Source organism: Hermetia illucens, chromosome 5 (genome assembly GCF_905115235.1).
Source record: "Hermetia illucens chromosome 5, iHerIll2.2.curated.20191125, whole genome shotgun sequence".
Taxonomy (NCBI): domain Eukaryota; kingdom Metazoa; phylum Arthropoda; class Insecta; order Diptera; family Stratiomyidae; genus Hermetia; species Hermetia illucens.
Window position 1 is genome coordinate 116,437,379 of NC_051853.1, and position 20,216 is coordinate 116,457,594.

The following is a 20,216-nucleotide window of genomic DNA, read 5'->3' on the forward strand; positions in this document are numbered from 1 at the left end:
TTTCTCACTTCAGCTGCAAAAACGATTGCAAAAATATCAAAAAAGTCTGATATTTGTTTGCAACCACATTGCACTGTCTGCGTCCTGGTTTCCAATTTTGTTTGCATATTCGGGATGGTAAAGCACCGACGACAATCGCTTCACACACCATTTCTATTTTTCAAGATCTTAGGACTTAACAAGTCCCCAATTAGGTCGTACCGTTCGTGACAAATGAATTGCAACGTGGTTGGCGACCAGGTTGCTTTGTCTAGAGTGCCTTTTATGTAGAGGCATTTTGCATTAATCAAAACGCCAGTGAATAGGCAATACGAGATTTCTTTTAGAAATTCAAACTAATTCGAAATTATGGAGAATTATTCGTCATGTGGCAATTCTACTTAGGAAACAACTGTCAACGTAGCAATTCAGAACTAGTTCTGTGACAACTTTCGGATATCGTTTTCTATTCAACTAAGTTTTGCAACTAAAAATGCACCGGGTAGTGTTGGCCGAATCCTTAACAGTACAATAAAATGACGCCAAGTATAGCATATTATTCTCCTATAATTTAAACTACTGTGTTTGAAATATTTACTTTGTCTTCAATTTACCATAGAAAACTCCAGCCACAATCTCAAATACATAAGCCTTATTACTCTAACTCTGCAAAATGCAATACTGGGACTCAGCATGCGATATTCGCGGACAAGGGCAGGTGACATTTTCATCAGTTCGACAGGTAATTTACTGCATTTTATCTTGAAGTAACTGTACACATTGAATTTGCATATTAATATCAAATTAAACATTGCTTTGATTTGTATTCGATTAGCTAATGTCAAAACAGTAGAACACTGAAACCGCTGCTTTATAACCAACTCTATTGGGGAAAGGGGTATAGTACCGCCTTAGTTGCAATCTTATCTTCCACCGCTTCCGGTTTTTTTTTTGGTTAAAAGAGAACACAACATATTAAAGGGGACAAAACGTTATTCTAATATGTACACCTCACATTGAAAACAAGTTATATTTCAGCGAAGATGCTTATCAGATTCAATTACATATCGACATGGATAAAATATGTGGGGGACGATCGCATTCCTCTGTTTCATATTTGGATAATTGGCGACAATAATAAATTTTGTGTAACTAGAAAGATGACGTGGAAATAGAGTTTGCTAGAGAAATCACTCGTTCTTCTTTGGCCTGTTCGGTAGCAGGTTCACCAGTGTAGCAGGTGGAGTTGAGAACGCCTAGTGTATCAAACCATCTCTGCTTTGGTTGGTTTCTGGGTCGTTTATAATCGACATTCATCCCGAATTAGAGAACAAGTTACTATTAGCGTGAACAAAATTCTTGTAATATTGATGTAGCTTCTCCGGCATTTTCTCAATGATAAGTGTAACTCCATATCGACAGCAAGTGTTTTTCTTTCAAACATTTTTATATCGAGTTATGCCGTTATTATTATTATTCTGTTAAGGGAAAGTCGCACCGCGTCCTTGAAGAACTATTGTGCCCCTTTTACTGGTTATAGTGTACCTATTGATCATAGTATCTCAAGCAGGCCTGTAACCGTTAGGAACTTTAGTATGTTCCCCACTTCCAGAAGTTTCAGCTTTGCATCTGGTATTAAGCGTTCTCCCAGATGTATCGACCTACTTTGCACAAGTGCCGGACACTGTCCCAGGACGTGCATAGAAGTTTCGTGCTCCTCCTCACAGAACCTGCAGGCAGTGTCCGTAGATATCCCTAGCTTCCCTAGGTGATAGTTGAGCCGACAATGACCAGTGAGAATTCCAACTATGATTCGGAGGTTCTTTTTGGTGAGGTTTAAGCAATCCTTTGTACGCATGGGTTCGTATCCCCCAATGAGCACCCTGGACTGCTCCACACCTGGTAGGCCCGCCCAATATAGTTCCTTCAATCGTTTCTCTTCGTTTCTTAGATTCATAGCCATGAAACCGTTTCCGATTCCACAGAAGGGTTCTGGTCCGTGTAAAGGTATCCCTGCTCCCTTCTTGGCTAGTTCATCCGCTGCCTCATTGCCTTCCAACCCAGCATGGCATGGAAACCAAAGTATCCAGACCTTGCTGGACGAGCCGAGTGTATTCAGTCTCTCAAGGCATTCCCATACCAGTTTAGAGTTCACCTGGTTGGACCTAAGTGCCTTGATCGCTGCTTGGCTATCGGTGAGAATAGCTATGTTCTGCCCTCTGTAGTTCCTTTGCAGATTAAAGGAGGCACATTTGTCTATGGCGTAAATTTCCGCCTGGAATATGCTAGTGTACCTGCCCATTTGCTCAAAGCACATTTTCCTTGGACATGACACCGGCACCCGCTCCCTCTGCTTTGAGGGATCCATCAGTGTACCAAGTAATCAGTTGCTGGTTTAAGCCGTATGTCGCAGCCACGCTCTACCAGTTTGCCTTGTTACTCCAACGTGTTTCAAACTTCTTATCGAAGTGAAACCTCGTTGTCATGTTGTCCCTCGGTATCAGTAATTGGGGATACCGCCTAGAAAGTATATCAATCTTCCTTCGATTTAGGCAGCTCCCCGCCTCACTCATACTACTGGCCATCCTGAATATTGATCTCCTTGCCTGCATCTGTATGTGCAGATGGAGAGGGGTTAATTCCAGAAGGACCTCCAGGGATGCCGTTGGGCATGTCCTCATTGCCCCACTGATACACACGCAAGCCAGCCTTTGGAGCTTATGTAATTCCCTGGCTTGTGTGCTGAGTTGGGTTCTTTCTGCCCAGATTACCGCTCCATAGGTAATCATTGGTCTTACTATTGCAGTATATATCCAAAGTAGTATCTTCGGGCGGCAACTCCATTTTTTTCCTGCTATGGATCTGCAAGTCATCAGAGCCCTCGTGGCTTTTCGACAAGTGTTTCCGACATGTGTCTTCCAGAGTAATGTTAGGTCTAACGTGATTCCCAAATATTTGACCTCTGTTTTCGTTTCACCTCCATATCATGTAATGTTATGGCTTTCAGGTGATCCAGCTTACGCCTCCTAGTGAATGGTAGTATGGTGGTTTTGGTTGGGTTGATCCGCAGTCCCACCTTCCTGCACTAGGCACTAGTAACCCTTAATCCAGTTTGGATTCTATCACATAGGGTATCTTCATATTTGCCCCTACAGATTAGAACAATGTCGTCCAGGAGTTCATCCACTACCATACTCCACATCAGCGGCGATAGTACTCCACCCTGTGGACAGCCTTGAGTGGTGTTCATGATAATAGAATTTGTACCTGTTTGTACCTCTATTTGTCTGCTTTCTAGCATTTTGCCCATCCAGAGTGCCAGGGTGTTTCCCACTCCTTTGCGGCTCAGGGCATCCTGTATCTCTGTGTGCGATGTGTTGTCGAATGTTCCTTCGATATCCAAAAACGCGCACAGTGCAATTTCTTTTGTTTCTATGGCGTCCCGTAGTACCTCTGTCAGCTGATACAGAGCAGTTATGCCGTTAACCCAGCTTATTATCTTCGCCCCAACAAGCGTAAAGCGGCGATCTTAGTCACCACCTTCTTGTCCATAGCAAGGAATGGAGCCAACAGTCATACTGAGTTCGGATAAGTTTGAACTACACATACACCAAATATGCAGATGTGGTATGTTTCTTCAAACGAAAATGAACTCAACTTGTCCGGTAATGCTCTCAAGCGGAAAAAATCGTCGTGCTTGATGGTTCCTATGCGGGAATTTTACTTACCGATTCTGCACTTCCTGTCGAATTTCCCATCTATTCGTTTTTAACCCATATGGAAAACGAGTATGAAGGTCAAAATCTTGAAACTCGATAATTTGAGTGTTATTTGCTTGCTTCTTGTTAACCTAAAAATAGCAGCTAATAATAAAACACGAAAAAAAAAAAACATTTTGAAGACTGGATCAGGGCGATACATAAAAACGTCGAATATCACTACCTGGACCCTCCACTCAATGACTTGAAGACCAAAGCTGCATTCTGGCATAGAAACTGTTATCTCTTGTTGGTCGTTTCCCATGAACATACCATCGTAGACGATTCTCTCGCAATTTGAAAAAATTGCGGAGGTGATTGCATCGCATTGCGCTATTGGTGCAACGGAACACCTTGGTATCCATTACCGCTAGGCGGCCTTCATTGTCTTTTATAGCCGACCAACACTAAGATCTATAGAGAGCGACAGGGTGGACAACATAGGGCTTAATTTGAGACGTTCGTTGATATGTTCATCACAAAAAACGTCAGTTGTAGACTGCCACTTGATCCAGGTTGCGCTAATACGTGAAGCAATTTGATAAGTAACTCACTTTTAATTCCAAATATTTAAATCGTTCGAGATCGACTTTACTGTGAGATGCCAGGAAAACATCATCTGCATAAAACAGTGTATAGGGCACTGGATGTTGGCTGTTCAGTGTGATAGTGTCCATGACAAGGACAAAGAGGACTGGTGAGAACGCGCTTCCTTGATGCACGTCAACAGAGACACGAAGCGGTTTTGATATATCTGCCACACTTCGAACTTCAGTTTTCGGATCGTGGAAGAGCTATTCACCCCAGCGCATGAGTTCTTCTGGCACTAGGTGTTGTCATTACGCATACTAGATAAGTTCGTGAAGCACACAGGCAAATGCCTTCTCCAGATCCAAGAATGCAATATAAAGTCGGCGATGCGTCTGACAGTACTTCTGTAAGAGTAATTCGCTATGTGCACTGCGTTAGTAGTTGAGCAGTTTTCACAAATCTGGCTTGATTCACAGTTATTTGATCGACCCTCAATATTTCGAACAATGAATTAGGTCGTCGTAACTTTGATCATTTTGAAAGTACCGATTAGAAGGGGAAAATGATATTGGATAAGACACACATTAATGAAAATTGCCAACTGGATTGCATACATCATACAGTGGAATTCACTGAAACTGTAGATCAGTTGAAGAATGGAGAGCACTATGCTCCAAATGAAATCTTTAGCTAAGTTAATGGAAGAAGGCGCTATAGGGATATGTGGGGTGATTTTTAAGAAAGTGGGTAAATATGAATAAAAAAATGGAGTATGCAGGGAAATCGTTGACTATTTTAAGGGAAATCCGGAAATCGGACAACTTTAGGAAAGCTTAAAGCGATCATTAATTTTTTTAAAAACAGGTTGTACGAGCAAATTGACACCAATATCCAGAACCTATAGGTTTAGCACGTAGATTGTAGTTTATGTGATCGATGTAATACGATTAAGCAATGTTTTTGCCCAAGGCGGAGGCAACACATTAGACGCTGCTCTAGGAGTGACTGAAGTAGTCTACGGATGTTAACGCTCCCTTTTTATACATTCCGAAAACATGAATACGACTTGTAACCAGCGTAAATCCGTCATAGTTCGACCAAAGCTTGGCGCCGAGCAGTTATTCTGTCAAGTCGATAAGCAGAGAATTTCGCACTCCCGCTGTTCGCTTTTATTAAAACTGAAACTGGAAGCTGGACTTTTCAGATATGGAATGTTTCGTGGTTGTTTTATGTGAGGAATTTTGAGTGTATGACTGTTCTATTTGTATGCAGTTAAAAATATAAATCTACACTATTTTTTAAGGCCCATTCACACGACAAGTTCGTTCTAGACAGTATTGCATCAAGAATTGTCTTTTTGTTAGTATATGTCTTTATGGCGAGAGTTGGACACCATTTGACAAGCTTACATAATTTACAATTGGAATAGATAAAAAGAAATTGAAAACCGAAATGTCATCACTTCAAGTGCCATTCATTACCATGATCACTATTTGCGTTTCTAAAGGCCTCTTGCAAATCGGAATTTGAAGCGTTTTCACCATTAAATCAGTTGCATTTATCGTAAACAGCACGGTCCGAACTAAGTAAAAGCATTTTATCAATATCCATATTACACTTAACCCCTAAGAATTCTTTTGCGAAATTCTGCCTCTAGGGCCCGAAATGATTCCAATTATCCCAATATTTTATCTAAGATAGTCACGCGCTACAATCTTGGGCACTGTAGGTGTCATAAGATGCATAATCAAATAAAACTTTGCAGTTTGTATGCAATAATCTGTAAACTTGACCATTTGATATATCAAGAGTGCTTTTGATTCGGTAAATCTAATTAAAATCAACTCCAGTTATTTTCGCAGCTTATTAGTATTTAGAAAGCAGCATATTAGTGTTTAGAAATCCAGATTTCGGCTTATTTACTACTAGCCTTTTTCACTTCTAATTGTTTTTTAATAGCTTTTTTCATCTCCATAACAATGCACAATGGGACGAATGACTAATCAAGGTGGAAAAAAATAATTTATTATTCTATTTTGTAGCAAATTTTGTTTAGATCACGAATATACCGCACATGATGGGTCATAAATGTACCGATGAGAAGCTATTGGTAAAAGGAACAATCGACATTGTATGATGAATAATTTGCATAAATTAAGTGTAGTTTTTGAAAAAATATCTTGCGCTACGTCATTATTTAAACCACTATTAAAACAAAGGTCAAAGGTCATCAACGGCGCAACAACCGGTAGCCGGTCTAGGCCTGCTTTAATAAGGAACTCCAGACTCCCGGTTTTGCGCCGAGGTCCATCAATTCGATATCCCTAAAAGCTATTTGGCGTCCTGGCCTACGCCATCGCTCCATCTTAGGCAGGGTCTGCCTCGTTTTCTTTTTCTCGCATACTATTAACATAGTATGCTGGTCCCAAGCCCAGGTAACGGAGGAGGGTTTGAGGCAACGTACTCTGTACTATCCTCAGTAAAACAAAAATAAAATGCTGAGATCAGGGAAAGAGATAAATAGAGTATAGTTGGAGTTATTCTACTATGCTAAATCCTACCTGATCTCTCTTGGTGACAGGCCCCGCGACAGGTCGACCAAGAAAATGCATAGAATGTCGTTACAAACATGATGATCGGATTAAGTCACAGGCCTCGGAGAAATGCTAGGGCGTCCACCTCAGTCGACGCGGCAGGACGGGCCCCGGTCCTGTCGAGAAATGGGCAAGGGTTCTTGACGCATGGACGGCGTCAGGACGTAAGCAAGTTAGTCCGCACACAACGAACAAAACAAATACGTGTCTGCACGCTAAATGTTGGTACCCTAACTGGAAAGACCGAGGAACTCGCAAGAGCCCTTCGGAAAAGGTGCATTGACATCTGCGCTCTGCAAGAAACCCGATGGTCTGGTTCCAAAAGCTGCGACATTGAACGCGAACGCGGTAAAAATGGCTACAAACTTCTCTATTTTGGTAACCCACACACTAAATATGGTGTTGGCATTGCCATCTCAGAGGGTTTCCGTGATGCCACTAAAGAAGTCGAACGATTTGATGATCGGCTGATGAAGCTCACCATTATATCAGCTGATCGCACTATTCACTTCTTCACCGCGTATGCACCACAGACAGGCCGACCTGATGCCGAGAAAGATGCCTTCTGGCAACTTCTCGATGAAAAGAGTTGTCACGTGCCTGCTGACGATTACATAATCATTGCCGGCGACCTTAATGGTCATGTGGGTGAAAAGGCAGACGGTAACAGGTGCCATGGGGGAAAGGGGTTCGGAGCGCGCAATGAAGGTGGCGAGCGTATAATCGATTTTGCGGACACCCATGACCTTGTACTTATGAATACATGGTTCATCAAACGATTGTCTCATCTTCCCACATTTTATAGTGGGAACAATAAAACGCAAATCGACTATATTCTCATAAGACGTCAACATTTTACTACTGTCACTGATTGCAAAGTCGTTCCCTATGAGACCATCGCACCTCAGCATCGGCCGTTGATTGCTGTCCTGCGAATTAAGCCACCGATAAAACGGCGTGAGGAACGCACTGGCCCGCCGCGCATTAAATGGTGGCGATTTGGTGAGAAGAAAGTAGAAACGGTCTCACTCATACGATTGCCAACCATTACGAATGTGGAAGAATCATGGAACCAAATGAAAGACACGATCCACAAAGCGGCCTCTGCAACCCTCGGGGTCACCAAGCCGGGTAAGCGGTATATCAACCGAGATACTTGGCTTTGGAATGATGATGTTGAAATGAAGGTCCGTGAAAAGAAACGCCTCTACCACAAATTTCTCGACGATAAAACGCCTGCTAATTGGCAAATTTATAAGAATGCCAACCGGGAAGCAAAGAAAGCGGTCGCTGTCACCCGAGCGAACCATTTCAAAAATCTTTACGATAAACTGGACACTCGGGATGGCGGGAGAGATCTGTACCGACTTGCTAAAAGCCGTGATGAACGCACACAGGATATCGAACACTTCTGTTGTGTTAATGACAAGAACGGTACTTTGCTTACTGATCGTCGAGCCGCGACGGATAGATGGCGAGAATACTTCGAGCAGATTTAAACTGAAGAATTTGCTTCCACTTCCACAATCATTGCCGACATTTGGAGCAGTTCCACCAGTCAGCGCAACTGAAGTCGAGGAGGCAATAAAACAAATGAAATCGGGGAAAGCAACAGGACCTGACGACATCGCATCTGAGCTCTGGAAAGCGAAGAGCTGGGACCCAACACCGTGGCTGAGTGAATTCTTTAACCGGGTTATTCAGGAAGGAAGAACACCATCTGACTGGCAAGAAAGTACCACTGTTCCAATATGGAAAAAGAAAGGTAGTCCAGCAGAATGTTCAAATTACCGTCCGATCCGGTTACTTTCCCATACCATGAAGATTTTTGAACGCATTCTTGACAACCGTATTCGCGAAATCGTTGAAATAACCGCGAATCAAGCCGGATTTGTGAAGAACTGCGGAACTACTGACGCAATACACGCTGCGCGGTTACTCATGGAGAAACACCGTGAGAAGCATCGCCCTCTTTACATTGCCTTTCTGGATCTAGAGAAAGCGTTTGACCGTGTACCACACGAACTCATCTGGCATGCTTTACGACAACACTTCGTGCCAGAAGAACTCGTGCGCTGGGTTCAATTGCTCTACCACGATCCGAAAAGTAAAGTTCGAAGTATGACGGGTGTATCAAAACCGTTTCGTGTCTCTGTTGGAGTTCATCAAGGAAGTGCCCTCTCACCACTCCTCTTTGTCCTTGTTATGGACACCGTCACACGGGATATCCAACGTCCAGCGCCCTACACACTGCTTTATGCAAATGATGTTTTCCTAGCATCTGATAGCAAAAATGATCTCGAGCAACTTGTTCAAAAATGGAATGATCGCCTCATGCAACACGGTCTCAGATTGAATTTAAACAAAACTGAATTTTTGACGACCGATCCCCATGAAACAGGCACAATCACTGTCAGCGGCAGTGATCTGCCCAGATCTGAGCGATTTAAATACCTCGGGTCAACGCTATCAGCCAATGGAGAACTGCGTTATGAAATTGCTTCACGCATTAACGCAACCTGGATGAAGTGGCGTTCCACAACTGGTGTCCTTTGTGATCGACGTATCAACGAACGTCTCAAATCTAAAATTTACCGCAATGTTGTCCGTCCAGTCGCTCTCTATGGTTCTGAGTGTTGGCCGACCATAAAAGACAATGAACGGCGTCTCGCGGTAATGGAGACGAAGATGCTACGTTGGACTAGTGGCGTCACACGTTTAGATCACATCCGAAATGAGGATATCCGCGATCGTTATGGGGTTGCACCGATCGTGGAAAAGTTGCGAGAGAGGCGTCTTCGATGGTATGGTCACGCAATTCGTGCAAACGAGAATTCACTTGCAAAGATTGGTCTGAACATCGAAGTCGATGGTAAACGACCAAAAGACAGACCTAAGCAACGGTGGCTTGATACGCTGGATGGGGATTTGAAAGCCTCGAGATTGCACCCAGATCAGGCATTCGATAGAGCCAAATGGCGAAGCCGATCACGACGAGCCGACCCCGCTTGTGAACGGGACAAAGGCTGAAGAAAAAGAAGAAGAAGATATTGCCCTTATAGACTTTCCGGGTGGGATCATCCTCATCCATACGGATTAAGTGACCCGCCCACCGTAACCTATTGAGCCGGATTTTATCCACATAGCATAGAATGTCAGCATTAAATTAAACTGAATACTCCGATAAATCATACACTAAGTCGAACTGAGTGCAATTGGAATCATATTCTTGCATATGTCATATACAAAATCTGTCACACCTGAAGCGCCGAGCTTCCGTTTCCGAATTTTAATTGTGAAGCTGTAACTAATATACAAAAAAAATATTCTTAGGATCTAATCCACATGCGTAATGTAGAGAGATAAAAATCGGGTTTGGCTCCAATATCAGCAAAGTCTCAACAATAATTAATTTTGGAGTTTCACCGTATAGAGATCCCATTTAACGCATTAGACGCCCTTCCATCGACCATTGTAAGGAGGAATTTGAAATGAATCTTTATCTGTCAGCTATGACTAGCTTCTAGCGGTTTGCGGGTGTGTGTGTGTGTATGGTGGCGGAGAAGCTACAGCTTCTGAGCACTCAGGCCGTGTTGGTCCATTGTACTCGCCACCCCCGTCTAACGGAATATTCCGGATTCGTTAACGTATCGCAGGATTTCCGTTAGTGGATGTGATGCTACCCGTCGCAATTGGAGAACATCGACACCAAAGATCTGATGCCTGGTGCGTCCATAGGCGGGGCATTCACATAGGAAATGCTTCGTGGATTCCGCTTCCTCATTACAGGAGGGACACGTATCATCTTCGGTAATTCCTATTCTGAACATATGCCCAGCTAGTGAATTATGGCCTGTCAGAATGCCCACAATACACCTGCAGGTGCTCCTGCTTTTCGACAGGATAAACTTTGCGGTACGTATGTTGGGTTCTGGCAGGAAAAGTTTGGTGTGTCGAGCAGCACGGCGTGCTGACAGGTCAAGCTCAGCTGAGCTCCACTGACCTGGAGGTAGCGTGGAAGGGAGACGATAAAGGTCGCGAGATCCGTGTTCTCGTCGATGTGACATGTCGTTAAAGAAATTTAAAAAAAAATAAAATTGGAACCCACCAATAGGAAGTCCAAGAGAAAAGAAAAGAAAAACAAAAGAAGCGAAATTCTAAGGCGAAAAGAAGGGATAAATTGGAAAAAAAACGAAGTATATAGAAAAAAGAGTAAAATGATCAAATCAAGCGAAAAGAAGAAACGAAGAAAAGAAAAAAAATAAGGCAAAGGAAAGGAAATAAAAAAAATTAACTAATATAATAATCTAAATCGAACGATAAGAAAAGAAAAAAAAAAATAATTACGAGGACTCCTCTCTCTCTAAATTGTCAACTCCATATATTAACTCCCGCAGAACTCTCGGATGACCAAAAAGCCATCCCAACCTCATAATTTTTTTTCCATCTGTGTGCAGAAAACTTCCACACACAGTGTTTTTCATGAAGAGACAACAATCGAGTTGCTCCCCGTCGCAGAATATTAAATAAAAAGAACAAGCAAAAAAGGATCGCGAGAATTCAATCTTCCTCGTCTGAAGTCAGAGAACAAAGTGAAGATGAATCATTGAGGACGGAACGGCACAGCATGTAGCCGACTACCTCCGTATTCCATCAAGGATTCATCTTACCCGTCACTTCATCCCTACGAAGAAGAAAGAATATTTAATTTTCTTCAAATTCTGAACGAAGAGATAGCCGTTTCACATAAAGGTAGGGAAGGACACTCCTCAGAAGCTCGGACGGCAATACCTTTCAGCTTATAGGCACGGTCTCCGAGGTTGGTTCTGTTTGTCCTTCGATAGGCCGTCGCGAAATCCGTATTAATGTCGAGTTTAGAATCCGGTGTGGACCCACGCATCGGAATAGACACGTTGTTTTGAGTAATGAAGCGTGAGGGACCAAAGCACTCAAAGGACCCCCCCACATTCCCGAGCCTGGCTAGCACAGAGGCGTGCAAGAACGTGTCGACCGAGCACTTTCATGGAGCTTCAATCTTTGTGGGCGGACCTTCACGGTCAACTTAGCCAATTTGTTTAGATTTTTGAGATAGCTGTGCCCTCTAGGTCGTTATCGGCCACTCAAGATGATCGACTTGATCTCCTATGACCACTCGTATCATTACAGGTGGGAAGTGCGAAGGGTCGAAGTTAATCATTTCTTTCACGGATCCCTTCTCAGAAACTACCTAACCGCAGCAACCGGTATCCGGTCTAGGCCTGCCTTAATAAGGAACTCCAGACACCCCGATTTTGCGCCGAGGTCCACCAATTCGATATCCCTAAAAGCTGTCTGGCATCCTGACCTACGCCAGCGACAGGCAGGGTCTGCCTCGTCTTCTTTTTCTACCATAGATATTCCCCTTATAAACTTTCCGGGCTGAATCATCCTCATCCAAACGGATTAAGTGACCCGCCCACCGCAAACTATTGAGCCAGATTTTATCCACAACTTGACGGTTATGGTATCGCTCATAGATTTCGTCGTTATGTAGGCTACAGAATCGTCCATCCTCATGTAGCCAGGTAGGCCAAAAATTTTTCGGAGAATTCTTCTTTCGAACGTGGCCAAGAGTTCGCAATTTTTTTGTTAAGAACCCATGTCTCCGAGGAATACACAGTAAGAGCTTTGACCCTATGGTGAGACGTTTCGAGCGGAACAGTATTTGTAAGCTGAAATAGACTCTGTTGGCTGCCAACAACCCTATGCGGATTTCATCGTCATAGCTGTTATCAATTGTGATTTTCGACCCTAGATAGGAGAAATTGTCAACGCTCTCAAAGTTGTAGTCTCCTATCTTCATTGTTTTCGTTTGACCACTGCGATTCGATGTTGTTGGTTCTTTTGGTTTTTTAGTATATTACTATAATTTTTGACTGCAAAACCCCCCTTAGGTTCATTCCAGCAGCACGAAATTGTAGCAATTTAGGGCACAACATAAAACATGATCTTATCAAGTTTGGTGGAAATGGCACTGTTAGTAACAAAGTTGTCGCTTCTTTGCAAATTCAATACTGAATGTGGATATTCTCACATAATATATGCATATATTACATGCTACGTTCTAATGGGACTAATGCACACTCAAATGTCTTTAAAAAAGGAATACGCAAAACCTTTCATACCTGAAGCGCCCAGCTTCCGGTTTCCCGACGTGTTATACTTTCTAACCTGGGAAAAGGGCCAGCCTTTCATTCTATTATCGTAAAATTCCGACCAATAAACATAATTAGGCTACGGACTTGCCCAAGAAAAAAGGACAAAGCCAAACGCAGCAAATGATGGAGTTTGCAAGTGTTTGTAATTCTCTGGCCATGTAATAGAGTGGCTCCAATTCAAGAGTTGACAATTCCAGAACAGTAGCGACAGGTAGACTCTAAAATAAATCCTGCTGACTTCAAATCAAGAGGTGGTTGTGGTTTTTTGGACCGTTATTTTTACATGCGAAGGAGGATCAATGGCCTGCACGCATTGTCCCTAAACCAAACGAACTGGAAAGGAAACGAAAGGCATCAATAACTGCAGTACATAACAACAAATGCAATAGACAACAATCACTTACAAAACGATAACACTAACTTCTCTTGTGAGTAGTAACCCAACTTTTCGCCAGAAAAACAAGCAAAGCCAGAGGAAAACAGTTAATCAGTTCAAGAAGAACCTTATAAACCAGCGAAACGTCGAAAATATTCTGGTATTTTCACAACTCTGGTAATCATCTTGTTAATTCTACCACTCGTGATGGTGAATTAAAATTAACAAATTTTCGGCAAATCTTGGAATTCACTGGAACATTGGGTCAGCAACCTTTGCAACAACTGAATGGAATCTAGTTGTGTACTATGACCTAGAGCCGCTAAAATCGGAAATTGCATTGTTATGAAATATATCCAGTGAATATATGTAAAGGTATATTGAATCACCTTTAACATACAATGAATAAATTGCTATTAAACGAAACAATATTTTTTAGTAAAACAGTAGACAGAGTGGCTCCAAAAATTCTGGCTGGAAACATCCCTTATTCACTATTTGGTGTCTTCAACCCCCCTTATGCCCAAAGGATGTCACGAACGAAGTGAAAGACAATGAAAAAAAACTCAACGATAAATTTAATGAAGCAAGATCAGATCACAATAAAGAAGAAGTTTGAAGAACATGATAATAATTGAACCAAATCGCCCAAATCACTAACACACTAACAAGTAGGAACATCTGATCAAAAATTTCCAGGCGTTTACATCATTGTTCTCATAATGGCTACAGTTGATCTACGAAAGACGCAAGCGCTCTCTTAGACGTATTTACAGATTCTCATCATGAAAAATAAGTCCATTGTTATCATAATCCCAACAGGTAAATGAAGAGCTAATGACAATCAAGGCCCCCATTTGCACGCTGATTAGGAGATACCAGTAGACCAAGACGACCTTCTACTAATTTACAAATTGGTGATTATTAAAGGAAGAATATAACTAAGTCACATGCAATTTTTAAGATTACTATACCATTGGTAGATCTTAAACACTATGATCTATTTAAAATGATACCCATACCAAATACGTTGCAATGGATTCGACCGCTCAAAAGGAGTGCACCGCTTTTAAAGAAGGACTCACTCTATTCTCTACTGTACAATAAAGATACCATCTAGGATAATCAAATAATCAAAGACACCAAAAACTATTTCGATTTGGATAACATTTAATTGGAAAAATCAATGAATTTATGCCAGGAAGATATATTTTTGACTTACGTCATCATGCGGTGAGGAATCTTCCAAATAATGTTGAAGGGCTCCGGAATTATTCAAATCCAACTTGAATGTTCTGTCTAACAAAACTTCACCATCAATACAGGTATAGACGAGATTAAGTTGTCACTAGTTTTTATTGTTGAATGTACATACATTCAACGCGGTGGAGGAATGTACAAATCTGCCATCTAAATATTGTACAATTCAAATTCATTAAATCTATCAAATCCACGAAGATACATACGTGCCTAAGTGCATTTTTTTTTTTTTTTTTTGGAGTAGGGTAGGTGAATGCGTACGCACAGAGTGTTGGACAAGTGCATTGACCATAGTACATGGTCAACATTTCATAAAGTTCATTTACATTCATTAAAATAATGTAGCAGCAATCAGCACTTAGATACGGATATGAAGCAACATTTCATAGCTTAACAAATCGCATAAGAGTTTATAGACAGTAAATTGCAGATATTGCAATTATTTCCAGTTCATTCATTTACCATAACATTTCGATTGCAGAAAAGTGCAACATTGCCTTTTTTTATTCAGATTGTTAAATTCTACTCCTGTATTAACTTGCTTATTCTGAATTATATTTGTTTATAAAAACATAAAACGAAAATACAATTGCGTTAGTTTAGCCAACTACTGATGAAGGGGCTAAGTTGCTCCCGAAATATATATATACACTATAAAATAAAATTGTAGTTTGGAGTAAGCTACTGGTCTATCAATTTTTGCCACTACCCATTTCTAGCGCCAGGTGCCTTTGGTTCAAATACCAAAATACACAATTACTACACATCTTCGTAGATATTGTGGTTCAAGCACCTTCGTTTTCGCCATGAGATGCATAGTTACACAAATGGTACAAACGACACAACGTTAGTTTCCGACATCTTCTGTAGACGGACATCTCCCTTGACGGGATAATAGCACTGGGTCCGTGATTGTATGCCCACTGTATATGGTCACGCATAACACGTCAACTACACGTATTTTACTTTATATTATCCCATGAATGCCATCAAAACTGATATAAAATTAGTGGGGATTCAAGAAAATTTAAGTAAACCCCAGTTCTTTGTTAATATTTTTTTATTAATATTTCAGAAATTCTGTATTGCGGAAACCAACTATCTCCTTCATTAGAGAGATAGCACATCATAGAAAGACGCTACAAACTAAAGTATACAGCCAGTGACTGAGGTATTGTGATCCAGTCAATCATACAGGGGGGTTTGGCATACATATAAAAGGGAGTGTAAAATAATTTTTCACCGAATGTGGGCATTTGGGGTATATAATGAAAGGTGCTTTAAAAAGCCGGACTTGTATTCTTGGATTTAACACTGGTTGGAAAAACCGGAAGTACCAGGGCTTTAAAGTAAATATTTATTTAACTAACCCGTTTTCAGAAAGTACCGAACCGAAAAGTCAGAAAAAATTATGAAGTTTCCTCTATACGTTGTCCAGGCATCAAAATAATCTCCGTACCGATATCTACGCAAATTAAGTTAATAATAGTACATTACAATGTTTTGAAAATAATCAAAATTAAAAATTTTGCAGGTGTTTTTTTTCATTAATTTTGTGAAACAACACCTTTAAAAATATGATATCATCATCCAAATGTCGTAATGAAAGGAACACTAACTTCGCTTTTCTGGGGTGGCTAAGTTCGTTAACTTAGCCTATGCAATAAGAAAATCGGTTGTGAAAACCTCCTAATGTGGTTTCCCCCCATAAGCAATAGTTTAAACAAAACAAAATTTACTTTTCTGAAAACTTCTACGAGTGTTTTTCCCCTTAAAATAAATTTAAATTTATTTAAATCATTATTTCATGAAAATTTCTTATTTTTCATTGCAGCTGTCTTAATGTCTGAATCAGTCAAGTTCGTTACTTGTCTTTTTCTAGTATTCAACGAAGAGGGGAAACGTCTTGAAAATTTGATTTTTACCCTACGACGTACGATTATTGAAAATCCCATGGATACCTTGAAGGTATGCGTTCCGTCGTTCATTTATATTGTACAAAACAACTTACTTTATGTGTCAGCTTCACATTTGGATGCTGCCACTTACCAAGTAACATATCAACTAAAAATTCTGACTACTGCAATGTTCGCTGTTATAATCTTGAGGAAAAAATTGCATTCTACCCAGTGGGGATCTTTATTGATTCTTGTAATGGGAGTAGTTCTCGTCCAACTTGCGCAGGATAACAAAGCGTCATCATCGCTTCCAGTTTCAGGCCGTGAACAAAATCGATTGCTTGGCTTTGCAGCGGCACTTGGGGCATGTTTTCTGTCTGGTCTAGCAGGAATATATTTCGAAAAAATTTTGAAAGGTGCAGAGATTTCAGTATGGATGAGAAATGTGCAACTGAGCATGCTAAGCATTCCTTTCGGTTTACTTACTTGTTTTATCAACGACCATCAAGAAATATCTAGTAAAGGATTTTTTTACGGATACGATCTTTTTATATGGTACTTAATTTTTTTGCAAGCTGGTGGGGGATTAATCGTAGCCGTTGTTGTCAAATATGCCGATAATATTCTTAAAGGTTTCGCAACTTCCCTAGCTATAGTGATATCATGTGTCGCATCAATATACTTATTCGATTTTCATTTGACCGTTCAATTTTCAATTGGCGCGGCTTTAGTTATTGCTTCTATTTATATGTATGGATACGATCCTTCCAAAAGAGCTCACCCACCAGCATCTAGAAGTACTGACGATGTGGAACGATTATTGAAAGTATAATTCAGTATAACATTCTTGTGTTTATTTACAATTGTATGTGATTAATATAAGCGGTGATTATGTCTAAAGTAATCTTTATTATAATAAAAAAAATAAGTAAAATCTCAGCATATTCTGTTATTAATCATAGGCAAAATTGGGCTTCATACAACATCGATTGAAGAAGACTAAGTACAGGTGTTCGATAGTAAAAGCGAAACAAAATGAATCATCCGTTTTGAGGCCGAATCAAGGTCGCAGTGCGTTCTGTACACCTCCTATATGTATTGTATGTCGCGTCTCTATTACAAAGAGCAGTTTCCGTTTGTGCGTATCCATGTTATCAACAAATTATAAACAGTCGAGGGAAAATTAATAAAGTAACATTGAAATATTGTTCGGATTGCCCTCTACGTTTGATTTGACATGACTTTTTTATGACAAATGACGTACACTAACAACAAGGCATCATCACACGAATGAAAACTAATACGTAGAACGCAACTGCGACCTTGAGAGAGCCTAGACAGTTTCGCTCCTTTTATATGGTCTTCTTGCATTGGTGATGATGGACACAAACTTACTTTTGATGTCGCATGGAATGACTCGTTGGATGTGCATATGTATGGTGATATTCAAATTTTTTTTAAAAATATTTGCTGCATTCTCGCAAATAATTCAGCTGTTTGGAAATGAATTGATAATTTCTCGAAAATGAGTAATTTTTAGTTTTTTATTTGACACGATAAGCAAACGCTACCTTAATACAATGTTAAAAGCGATGGCTATATCATTAAAAAAAATTGTTTGAGTACATAATTGCAAATAGATTGCTGACATCGATCCTATAAAACAAAATTTAATTTCTTAAAATTTCCCGGGTAAATACAAATTATAACTCGAATAAACTAATGGTTTAGTTTCATTTATACCTTAAAAATATTGCCTATATAAATTATATAAAAGAAAAGTAATACTCGTCTGGATAATATGCTCAACTAACTTTGGGCTTGGAATAGAGTAATATACTAATTTTATCGCAGCAATTATGAAAAGAAAATTTAAAGTATAATGAAAGCAAATGTGTACAAATATATCAATATTCGGCAAAGGGTGTTTATCAGGAAATAATTCATGCATGTACTTCGTGAGGTGTATAGACGCTGACTCAACCGTGGATGAACGCATAGAAAATTAAGTCCATGTACTCGCATGTGGAAATGAGAGTTAGATGCTCAACCCTTGAACACTCAGACCGTAGTTACCCATTTTGCCCGACACCCTAGTTTAACGAAATATTCTAAGAGATCATTACGCATACGATTAACGTATTTTGTATATAATGGCGACGATATTGACGCACTGCACGACTTCTTCATATACAGTTACTCTCAAAATCGATCATGCATTGGCCGAGTGTAAAATATTTTTGAGCCATCGGTGTAGAAGACATCAGTATATCCTGACACGCATTCTTCTGGTTCGTCCCAGTTTTCTCTTCGTTTCAAAATAACTTCATATCTTCTACCAAACAGATGTATGGGTATCTGGGAATCACAAAGCATTCCGAAAACTGGATTCAGTTCTACCAATAACTCTTCCAATGCTCTGTCCCCCACGTCCATTGTTTCCTTATAACTTTAATCGAATTAGTCGATGAGCTGCCCTCATTGCAATGCTTTGAATAAACAAATCCAATGGCTGCAAATGGAGTAATGCATTAAGAGCTGCGCCGGATGTAGTGCTCATGGCACCAGTGATATCCAGCCACAGTTCTTTGCAGTGTGCCTAGTTTACAGCGAAAACTTTTTTTTCACCTTAACCCACCACACTACGGATGTATAAGCGAACACCGATAGTAACAGATATCCACATTACTACCTGAGGCTTAAGTCTCCACGTCGGGGCAAAGGTCCGCCTACACCCCCCATAAGTTGTGAGAACTCGTTTCATCTTTGCGTCTTATTTGTTCTTAAAAAACTTCTTGTCTAGGATAACTCCTAGATATTTCATTTCTTCGGAGAGTTGAAGGGTTGTACCCCTCATCTCTGGAAGACACATACCATTCATTTTCCTCCTTTTTGTAGATGACACCATTGTAGTTCCAATTCTCTTCCTCTCACTTCTGAGATCTGTTCTCCCGGGTGGTGTATTTCCAGGAGAGTCTGTATAGACTCAACTCTGGAGTTCGTGAAAGTACCATCCATTTTCTAATAGAGTCCAACGTGGCCGGCTCATCTTTATTAAGGTCACTGCACAGTCTGAAGTGATCTGAGAGTGAGACTTCATCTAGCACTCGCCAGTCTCTAATCAACTCTAACAATTTTGAAGTGCAGATTATTAGGTCAATTACTTCTCTTCTTCTGAACCCCTCGAACGTAAAAGCGAATCCTACGTTCGCGGTCATTAGAGCTGAAGGTGCTAAAATTAAACAGCTTCTCTTCTCTAGGATTGCATTTGCTACTGCCCTAATAAATATGTTGATTATTCGCATCACAATCTAATAAGAGTTCAAGTCGGTGGGGATACAAAGAATCAATAGGGTAATTAAGCAGAGGCAACTATGACGTTTCTCCTTTTACCATTAATCTGGCATTAAGTTGACCACAACAAGGTCCCAGGACAGAATTGTCTCAGCATGGTTGCCTCTAACAATTTTGACATCAGAATGCGGGCCATCGGTCTCGAAGATCAAAACAAATATATAAGGACAGCCCTAGCGATCTTTTTCAAGTGTTTTTGGGGAGTGCCAAGTTTTATTTGGTGCCTTTAGGGGGTGTCGGTCTTCTTGGCGTGCTTTTTGGGGGCTATT

The 20,216-nt window shown here is 40.6% G+C and overlaps 1 protein-coding gene across 2 annotated transcripts; it reads left to right on the top strand.

Annotated features, from left to right (window-relative positions):
* The first annotated feature begins 365 nt into the window (after positions 1-365).
* LOC119657598 (UDP-N-acetylglucosamine transporter) lies at positions 366-17,532 on the top strand. Of its 2 annotated transcripts, XM_038064584.1 has the most exons (4): positions 366-525; positions 599-721; positions 16,530-16,663; positions 16,719-16,859. In XM_038064584.1, exons 1-4 carry the CDS (start codon positions 516-518, stop codon positions 16,749-16,751), a joined length of 300 nt encoding a protein of 99 aa, XP_037920512.1. In that variant the 5' UTR covers positions 366-515; the 3' UTR covers positions 16,752-16,859. The 2 variants fall into 2 exon arrangements, with proteins under 2 accessions (XP_037920512.1, XP_037920511.1); XM_038064583.1 differs by having other exon boundaries at positions 16,530-17,532.
* Positions 17,533-20,216: the final 2,684 nt, after the last annotated feature.